At 39.2% G+C, this 10,355-nt stretch overlaps 1 protein-coding gene across 1 annotated transcript in view; it reads left to right on the forward strand.

Moving 5' to 3' along the window:
* FTO (FTO, alpha-ketoglutarate dependent dioxygenase) overlaps nucleotides 1-9,942 on the forward strand; it is a 131,279-nt gene extending 121,337 nt beyond the window's left edge. The window contains exon 9 of the mRNA XM_026036536.1: nucleotides 9,570-9,942. Within this exon, the coding sequence (XP_025892321.1) occupies nucleotides 9,570-9,633 (64 nt within the window). The 3' untranslated portion in view covers nucleotides 9,634-9,942. The remainder of the gene's footprint in view (nucleotides 1-9,569) is intronic.
* The last annotated feature ends 413 nt before the right edge of the window (nucleotides 9,943-10,355 follow it).

The raw sequence follows: 10,355 nt of genomic DNA on the forward strand, positions 1-10,355 counted from the left end.
GTAATAAAATGTGAACCTGGCTAAAATAAAACATGATGCCTTAAGAGCAATTAAGAATGGTCTTTTGTAGATAACTGTAACATGAAATACAATCACTGTTTTTATTAATGGATTTGGGAAAAAGAGCTCAATGATTTATAGTAGAAGAGTGGGTTATTTTACATTTTTATTCGTTTTTTTGGTATGCCTCATTCTTCTAAAAACCTTTTAAGACTCTTGGAATAATCAAATTCCATGTTTAAAATGTGGATCATGTTAACATGAACTTTGGTATCCGCTTTATTTAAGAAGTGCTGTGATGTCAGCTAAGAAGGTATCCTTGTTTTTGCCCTTATTCTAATCCCTCAAAATTGTTATTTTTGAAAAAAAACATGGGTGAATGTTTTGAGTGATAAAAAGTAAACGCTGCGCTTTGTACTGTAGAATGGCAGGATTTGTAGGACACTGGCATAATCTACTGGACATTGTCTGAACACAAAGCGTAGCATCTCATTAACTCATAGTTTCTTAAAAACTATGAACGTAGTTGACAGATGTTGCTTTCCTAGTACAATAATAGTTTCTTTGTGATTATCAGATTAAGTTTCTTGAAATGTTTGAAGCTTTGTGTTTAATAGAGCTAGAAATAGAATCTGCGTTGCTTAACTTGGAGTAGTTATAGGTTTTGTGTTTGAAACGTTAAGAAGCCTTCAAGGAGCTTTCCCCTGTTTGGATTTTAATAGTACCTAATATGCTGCTTGCCAGCACAAAGTGTGTACATGAGGTCAGTACAAATGAGGGCGAGAGAAAAGGAAGTGAAAGGAAATGCCAAAATGTCCATTTTTTTCCTTGAGAGTGTGGCTGTCACGTGTCTGCTGCCTCCTCCGTTGGAGGCCCTACGGAGGTTGCCACAAAGCCCGAAACAGCTTTCTAGGTTTCTGCTGACAAATCACTTCGCTAGCGGGGTTATTGCACACGTGCCATTTAGGTCCCAATATGCGCCCCGGGGGACCTGCAAAGACTTGAGGCAGCACCGCCTTGGCTACGCAAATTCAGAAGCATGTTTCTAGACTTTGTACTACTGTATTTATAGCTCAAATAAGAAATAATTAGTGCATGTTAGTAAGTGTGAGAAGATGTTTAAATGAAGGTAGTTTATGGTGTATTTCAAGTCTTTTTTTTCCACAGTAGGGCCGCTTGCAGCTTTACAAGCCCGTGGCACACGAAGCGAAGGGCCCGGGTGATATTGCAGGAGATATGGCCAGTGTTGGCACGTAGTGTTTGTGGGACGTCAGCACACAGCACGTGGGACCTGTGACAGCTCCCGCTGCCCAGGCTGGTCGAGGGAGGAAGCCCCATCCCAACTGCAAAGGCTGAGCTAGGAGCCCCGTCCTGGAATGACGTTTAGAAGAGCAATCAAGTTTGTGTTAGCTGAGCTTCTCCGAAATGGTCTGTGTGTGTTTTAGTGAGAAAGAAGCTCTTTGTGCCTTGGAAGGGCAATGTCACTGTCCTCGTGGATATGTCGGTGGTGGTCTTGTGTGAGGGGCTGCAAAGGGTGCTTGGAGTGCCTGTGCTCAGGCTGAAGAACAAAATCCCCAAGTCCCTTATCGTGGGAGGGAGCTAGAGTTGCAAATCTGTGTAGCTTCTTTGATCTGCAAGAAACAATTTTCTATTTAACTGGTATGTTTGAAAACTAGAGATATGCAAAGGAGAGATGAAAAGGAGAGGAAAAATCAGGGGGAAAAAAAGCCTTCCGGCAGGTCAGTTGCAGCATGGCAGTTGTAGGTTCCTGAGCTTTTACCTGCTGGATCCTGAGTGCCGGGAAGCCCAGGGAACGGGCTCTCAGCAGCACCGTTGGCCCATTTGTCTGCTACTAGAAAGAGCAAGTTTTAGGTGACGCTGGTGTTGGAATACACAATAGGAATGAATAGCCTATTGTTTCTGCGCTTGTAATTTGCAAATGTTTGTTTTGCCAGCCTCAGACTTTGCGGTAGCAACGAATTCTGGCATTAAACTTTCTGGCCTGAGAATGAAGGAGTGATCTTAGCCCTCTCTAAATGCCCAGCCCTAAGTATGATTGGGACGAGACAAGTCGTAGCAGCCGTGCCCTGTGCTAGCAATGTCCTCCGTCTGCTGTAACGGAACGCTTCGCCGGCCAGTGCTGTGCCCTGATTGGGAATGTGCTGGCTCGCAGTACAAAGTGGGAAGCGCAAGTCACCTTGAATTCCAGCAGCTTGGCTTTCAGTCCCCAGGGCTCGGCTCCACTCTCGGCGCGGGCCGCGTTCGCCCCGGCGCGCGGCTCAGTCGGGCTCCTGGCGCATTGTTCAGCACCGGCCCTTCCTTGAGATAAGGTCTGAAATAAATCTCTTTAAAGCTCTGTATAAAGATCTAGTGCCTAGCTTCTCTTTACAAATGAGAAGATTTGTGTCCTGACCTGATCCGTGCAGTCCGCAATGTGCTGTGAGACGCCGGTCGGGCTGCGGCGCGAAGCAGCCTGAGGGGACGAGCCTGTGTGTACAAACCAGGCCATCCGAGTGGGCAACACCACCTCCAGAAAAGGCTAGTAAAAGTCAGAGTGGCTAAACGATATCCCGTAACTTCCAGAAGCGCCTCCTGACCCTCAGGAATAGTTCTGCTGGAAGAGATGGGTTCTCATGCAGTCCTGCAAGACGTGCGTAGCAATGACCAGCAGCTCGGTTGTGAGTCTGGCAAATCTAAATAGATTGCCGTTAAATGAGACAAGTTCAGCCCCACCTGTATCACACGCTGACAAAACACTAAAAATAAGTTGCTTATTCTGATGTGATAACGGTCCATTTGCTGTGGCACTTTGTCCTGTGTTAACTTAGTATTTTTATTTACTGCTAGTGTCAGCGTAGCCAATTTCCAAAGGTTTGCTCTTGGTTTGCTGTGAAAATGTACTTCCCTCGTGCTTCTAGTAGTGACACTGTCAATGTGATTGGGAGATTTGCATAATGTTTTAATTATCACACTTTTTTCTTTGTGTTAGAGCAACAAAAAGTAACTTGCAGAACAGGTCAAACCGTGTCTATGCTCATACACGGTGCAAAAAGGTCTGCAAGACAAATAGTTCATATTTCAGAGCAGGGAGTGGCTGGGGTTCAAGGGAGTCTCTGATTTCTGGTCATCCTAGAAAATCTTCTCCACCTTTGTCTTTTTGTGTTTGCCAATACATTTATTATATTGTTTTTTAAACAATAATTGCACTTTCTTAGCATTTAGGATTTTAAAACACTTTGGACTTTCTTGAAGGATGCTATGCATCGAAAAAGGGGGAATTCTATTGAAGAAAATGGTAATTTTGGCCTTTTATAGTAGATATTAATTTAAGAGCAAATAATGATGAGATTTGATGCATGAATTCATTCAGGACTTGGGCTTTAGACTCAAGGCTTCATGTTGCTGTTCTTTCCTTGCATTGTTTCTTCATTGTCCAGAGCTTCTACTGCTTGCATTTTTTCTTTAAGGCAGGAAATGTCTTGAAGCAAATCACATCCCATATCATCTAATGATCATATGGAAAACTGGCAGGCCAGCAGCTGATGGTAACTGGTTATGACCCGACTGATAAGATGCTTGTTTACAAACTGACAACCAGGGATGATATCACTGCCATGTGCTCTTGACCTTTCTATTGACATATATACTATTTGTATATTGTTCTTGATGTTTGATGGAATTTTTCTTTAATTTAGACAAAAGAAAAATGTAAGAATATATAGAGGATAAGAAGAAATAATGGTATTACTTGGGATCAATAAGATTTATACATATAGTAATTTATACAGATTGGTTTAAATTTATTTATAATTATCTTCTAAATATAATAGGCTTCTTTGTAGTGAGCAGACATTTTTTGTATCCCTTATAAACAGATAATAAACTAAGCTGAGTTTGACTTTGGGCTGCAGTGCTTGGTATTGGAGCTCAGCATTCTTGCACAACAACACTTGCTTTCAGCTCCCTTTTTATGTGCAGTAGCTGTGCCATTAAGGCTCTGCTTATTTTCACACCTGCAGCAGTTTTATCCTTAGCCTGCTGCATTGCTATTATAAATCTTGTAAGCACTGGCTATGCACAGTGCTTTAAACATGTGCAGGTAGAGTGTATTCTGTATAAAGCTGAATTACTGAAGTTTTTATATTAAAAAAGTTCCCATTTGACCTATCCTTTTATACAGAAAACATAAAATACTTCTGTTTCCCTATCCACTTCCTGCTTAAGTATAACAGAAATTAATTAACTTTCAACTCTTGATATTATCTATTAAGAAATCTTGGCGTTTCCTAGTTCACAGAGGTTACTTTGTACTTGGTACTTGTATTTGCCAAGGTCTGTGACAGTCTGGTCTATGCAGATTGTACCATAACACACAATATTGCTGATACTCTTAAACACATTATATAAACTGAAATGAATATAGAGGACTTTCAGTGATGGAGAAATACTTCTTTAAAATTTAGTTTGTGCTTTTTTAGGACAAAGGGTTTTACAGAGCACACACTGGGATTGTACGGACAGACATTTGTGCCTTCTGTAATTTTTAATTGCTTCTTTTTTAAATGTGTTTTAAATTGTGGAGTAGAAGCTGTTTGTATTGAAGAAGGCTGAGGGTGTTTTGGAGCTTCTGCTCTGGGCTGGGGGCTCTGGCTGAATTTTTTACTCCTTTCAGGGATTCCTCCGGTGTCTTTGGATGAGTTTCTTACTGTAGTTTTGAAAGGCATTAGTTAGCAAACTGAAAAGAGCCTCTTGTGTGGATGGCAGAAGAGAAGTCTCCAGCTTCCATGCATAAGGTATATTTAAAATCACACTTACTCACAAGCTAAATGGTATGTTTGGATGGCTTGAGGATTTAGTCCAGAGAATGCTGGGAACAATCCCAATAATCAAAAGATTTTTTTCCGAATAAACATCAATCAGAGCTCTCTCAGGGAAATAAATATCGGTGTGTCAAGGTTGGGTTGAAATCTTCTGTAATGAAAGTCCTTTCACAAGAAGGTAGAAAAGTTTCTAAACTTGCCTCTGTCCTTTACTTGAGGACGATAACAGATCATCTTGCAGTTACAATTATCCTGGTTTTTTTTTTTGGCTAGAACAGGTAATATAGTGACTGTGTTTCAGTACTCTTGATTAATCTTGTAAATTACGTAATGAATAAGAAACCTTAAAAGTTCTTTTCAAAGGCATAAATTGTTTAGTTAGAGGTGTATATACACTCAGTAATGTATTGCCTACTTAAATTGTGATATTTCCCTTCCAAGAGCTTTTGGAAATTCCATTAGAGCGTTATGTGGATCATATAGCGAGCATGAGGGAAAAAGGGGTAATATATCTTGCCAAAAGAAGGCAAAAAATAGCATTTTAATTATATAAGAAATAGAAATGCCCATGTGTCCTTTTTGTCAAGAAACTGAGCTAGCTTTATATTATTTATATTCGCAGCACACAGTCACACTTGACTACTGTTTTCGGAGCTTTTCTGTGCAAGGATTAATTTAATCTTTGTTTCCCTTGGACAGCATGTGGCATATGACAGTATGTTTTGAAAGCTTCTATTATCTGGGAGAAGATATTTGGTTCAAGTCAGCTGACGAGGGTGCTGGGAGGGCAAGCAGAGCTTGTAAACAGCAGTTCTCGGCAGCGCCGCATTCTTCTTGTTGGTGAACTTTGGGAATTTTGATTTTTATATCAGAATAAATAACAATTGAGGGATGAGGTCCTACTAGTTATGTGCAAACATTATCGCGCTGCTGTTACCGGCTGATGTCCCGGGAAAGCAGTTGGATCCCCAGGGATGTTTTCTGAATTGGCGGCTCCTCCTGATTTGCTCCTAGGAAGGAGCGACTGCAGGTCAGTTGTTGTCAGCTAGCACTAAAACAGACCCAGGCCTATGTTAGGTCACGTTTTAGAGAGACATCTCTCATCTAAATCAAATTAAGCCTTTTCTGGGCATCTGCTTTTTATCATTGAGATTCCTAAACTGCGAGCGCTCGTTATTACCACGAACGTAGAAACTCCTCTCAATGCAGCAGTAAGTAACTGCACATGGTTTGTCTGGTCGTTTCCTCGCTTTTTGTTCATGTGCTTGGGCTTGTGTCCACATAACTCTTGGAGATGCTTTTCCGTAGTGCAGTTGGCTTCTGATCTTCCCTGAAATTTAAAGTTAAGAAAACTTCCTTGCCCCAGTTTGTCTATTTTAAAGAAATAAAATGAGTTTTTATGATTGGTGAGTTTTACACTTTAAAATTTGATACTTTTTAAGTGAATAGATAAACTTGACAGTCTGTTTCCAGATACTTCTCTATGAAACTCACTTGAATTCAAGCAGTAACCAGACACATGCTTGTTTGCTGCTGGGGTTTTCAAGCCAGCCAGGTGCTGCAAGGAGGCACCTGGGGTCGGCGTGCAGAGCTGCTGAGCGGCCTCTTGGCAGCAGGAACATTAGGCGGGGAGAAGTTTTTCCCGTTACAGTTCAGCCCAATGACCAGTTCATTCAAAAGCTGAGAAATTGAGAGCTGAAATACTAGGGAAGGTGGCTTTCCTCTTTTAACCTTTAAATAAAATATTATACCAGTGAAACTGAGGTACAAACTTTAAAAGCTTGCAGGATATTCTGAACAAAAGTAATTAAATTTAAATGTTTTTTCCTCATTTTCTTTCTAGTGTAGTAACTTTGGTTTTATTTTTGATTAATAAACAGCTACTCAAATAGGATAATCTTGAGCATTTTCAATTTTCTTCCAAATATATTTTAACATAGACCATCGTTACTGTCAATTTTTAGTATATAGTGAGTTCATTATTTTCTGATATAACTATATAAAAAGGAAAGAACATTTCTGAATTGTCTAACAGATATGTATAATATAGAGTATTCTGCTTGAGTAAAAATAAAATTTTAAGTACTATATTTATTGTCCTTAGTTGCAAATCAGCATGTTTTAATACATAATAGCTAGTTAAAATCAATGTTTTTGTAAGAAAACAACTGATAGATATTAATGTAGAAAGCAATTAAAATTGATTTAGATACATAATTTCATGGAATTAAATGATTCTTACAGTTAGGAATTTTAAATCATTTTGTTTTATGCTGTCAGGCAAATAAAATGGCCAAACTCTCCAAGCTTGGTTTTGTGGACCATTATGGCACTTGGTACTGACCTTCATGGGAATGGCAGATTGTGTCTTTAGATCAATAGGTGGTCTATCTACCGAAGTTTAGATTCAATTTTCATCTCCTAACTTTGACACTTGTCACTGAGGCAAGTTCCTTCATTCTCTGCTCAGTGCTTATGGCAGGCAAGTTGCAAGGAGGTTTTCTGGGGTGTGTGCATCTCTGTCGAGTGCTCTCCAGCTTCTTGCAAAGGTTCCCTTTGCTTAGTGGTTCCGCTTCTGTTTAATTACTGGTCTAAAACTGTTCTTCTAGGAAAAAATGTAAGGTTCATAGTCAACTCAAGTTTTAATCAGTTTTTCCTAACCTCTTGATTCTGAATGTCAAACATAAGTTAGTTTTTTTAAAAAGTTGTTATGTTGTTGGTCGTGCTCTTACAGTTCCCTAAACAAAGGCTTAAAGCAATGTTCACAAGGACCATCGAATACTGCTTGAGCATGATTTCAAAGGGACTTTTTTTTAGAGCTGCGGTTATAGATAACTAATTTCCCTTTCTGGCTTATCTCTATTTCATCCTTCTGTAATTTCAAGATTCATATCCTTTTCCCTCTTACTTCACAACATATTTTGAATGTGAGACTCTCATGTCACAACTCAACTGAACCCTTCATCAAGCTTTTTAAACCCTACGTTAAAATTCTGTTTCTAAGGTAAACAGATTTGGATCAGAAAGATTTCCAACTAGCTAGTATGCATTCTGGCTGAGAGTTCAAGCAGTGGCTTTAATCATATTTTTGTTGATTATTTATTAGTTTCTGTGGGAAATCAAAGGATGGACAACCTAAAATATGTCTTCCATAAAATACTTCATGAATCACAAGCTGTAGCAAAGAATTTCTAGGAAGTGCTGATACTAACTGATTGAGAGATTAAATATACATCTTTAGTGTGTGTGTAACATGCAAATGAAGGTTGACCCAAAAATGAGCAACTCTGCTGTCAGGCTGGAGTAGAACTGGTATTGCTTTCCTTGAGGAAGAAAATCTGTTGGGAGGGGAGGTTCTGTGCTGGGACATCCAGAGGAGGATGATTGAAACCAATTCAAAACATGAGAGAAAATCACAAGTCCGGAGCTTTGATTAAGTGTATGCTGTGACTATGTTTGGCAACTTGAGATAATATGTAGTTCTTCACCCGCCAACTACTTACAAGGTGTGCTGATAAATTCCTAATCATCCAAATATTGCTGTTAAGCCCCAGTCATCTGCTGGTAATAGCTGTATGTGGCGTTATATGCTTTGGAATTGTGGTAGCCAAGGAGCATCGTAGGAACTGATGCTACCTGGGGGAGAACAGCGTCCTAGCAATATGTGCAGTGGGGATTTTATTGCAGAAGATGCTGTAAGAAACAGGAGTCACTTGAAAATATAAGTGATTGTGTAGAACCGTGCCTGGATTTTGTATATTCTAAGGGAGAAATACTATTCTAAAAGTGCTGCAACTATAGTAACCACATTTCCTCTGGGAAGTTTGGTAGCTCAGAGAATCAGCCTTATCTGCCATTGCAAATAAGAAACATTTAGCTCTTGCCTAACCAGCAATTCCTGCTTGTCAGTGAGTTCCTTTCTAGCTTTCTCAGCTTGCTGGGGGGTTCACTCTGCCTCTCCCTTTCCCTAGTCCTTCTCATGCTCTTCTGCATCATCCTCATTCCCTACCTCCGTGGTAACAGGGCATGTGTGATAGAAAGTGCAAAATTTTACTGTAATAATATTTTGGTATGAACTGAGCAGACATATCCTGTCCATCATGAAATACTATAGCAAGATTTTACTGGCTGCCTAGAGAAGGATGGGAATATCGTGCAACAATCCCCAAACCTGCCAAAATTGGGGAGGAAAAAATGAAGTGCAAGTTAGATTCAGGCCAAATTTTTAGTCAAATTCAGATTTTTTTTCCTGAAATCTAGTGACAGATGAATAAAAACAAGCAGTTTTCATATAATTAGTTTATAAAGAAATTTAATAGTTTATCAACTTTGTTGTTTGGGTGACAAATATAAAATTAAAATTCATAATTCTTTTTTTTGCAAAGCAGTCAAATATTTTATAAGATTGTCTTTCAATATATGTCTTCTTTCAATATATTGAGTTTTTATTTTTAACTTTTAACTTTCTTTAGATAAAAAGTCACCATTTAATTTTTTTTTAGCATTTCCTCTCTGAAAATTCCTGAAGGGCAGGGTAGAAAACAGAGGTTCAGTCCTGTATTTGGAACTGGGAGGTGTTTGGCAGTCTAAATATCAGTGCTGCCAAATATAATATGATTCACACACCACTAATAGTTTCTACTTAGCCATATGTGAGATTTTGTAAATGTCTATGGAAATTGTGCAATACTCATCTTTTGAATGATCTAAATATGCAAGCACAAATTGTGTCCTCTCTCTGCATCCTAGGGCAATGCTCCCAGGAAGAGAAAGCACAAGCCAGGAGCCAAATATGGTACAGTTCCTATTTTGAGGCATCTTCATCTTGAGTGCACAAGTTCTTTCTGTCAGAAGAATGAGCTCCAGGATTGAGGAAACTGTTGACCACTTAATATTGTCATGACTGTGTATAAATTATATGCAGAGTTTAGGATCTCTAGGTTTATCCCTGCAGCCTTGGATTTGTGTGCCTCTGCCAAAAAGGTTGGAGATGTTACTGCAGACGTGTGTGTTTGTTTTTCAGTTTTATGTCAAACTTGGAGCAAAACCTGGTGTTATGTTTTCATAAGTACATTTTTTTTCCTTTATTGTAGTACAGTGATTTAAGAAGACTTAGGAGACAGGTTGTTTTTTTAGTAGTCATTACTTAATTTCTAGATATATTGGTAAGGAAACAAAGATCACCTTGTTCATAAGGGAATTAGTGCCCCTGGTTAATGTCCAGGTGTTCTTTCAACTGAAGGCTGAGACTAATTTCTTCCTGGCCCTCTGGAAACCAGCTGAAGCCGTAGTCCAGCTGGTATATCTTCACTCTGGCATCCAACATCTTTCACTGATTCACAGATTTCCTTATGTCTTTAATACTTCCTATAATGCTTACAGTCTTAGAATGTTAATTTGAAGACAAATGCTGTTGCGCTTTGCTTCATCTGAACCGAGGGATAAATGAAAAATTAAAAATAATAATCTCAGTGCACCTCGTGAGCTCCGTTTGCCAAGTAGTCATCTGAGAATCCGTCAGAGGTTTGCTAAAAA

This window comes from Nothoprocta perdicaria, unplaced genomic scaffold, assembly GCF_003342845.1.
Source record: "Nothoprocta perdicaria isolate Ctin4 unplaced genomic scaffold, notPer1 scaffold_18, whole genome shotgun sequence".
Lineage (NCBI taxonomy): Eukaryota > Metazoa > Chordata > Aves > Tinamiformes > Tinamidae > Nothoprocta > Nothoprocta perdicaria.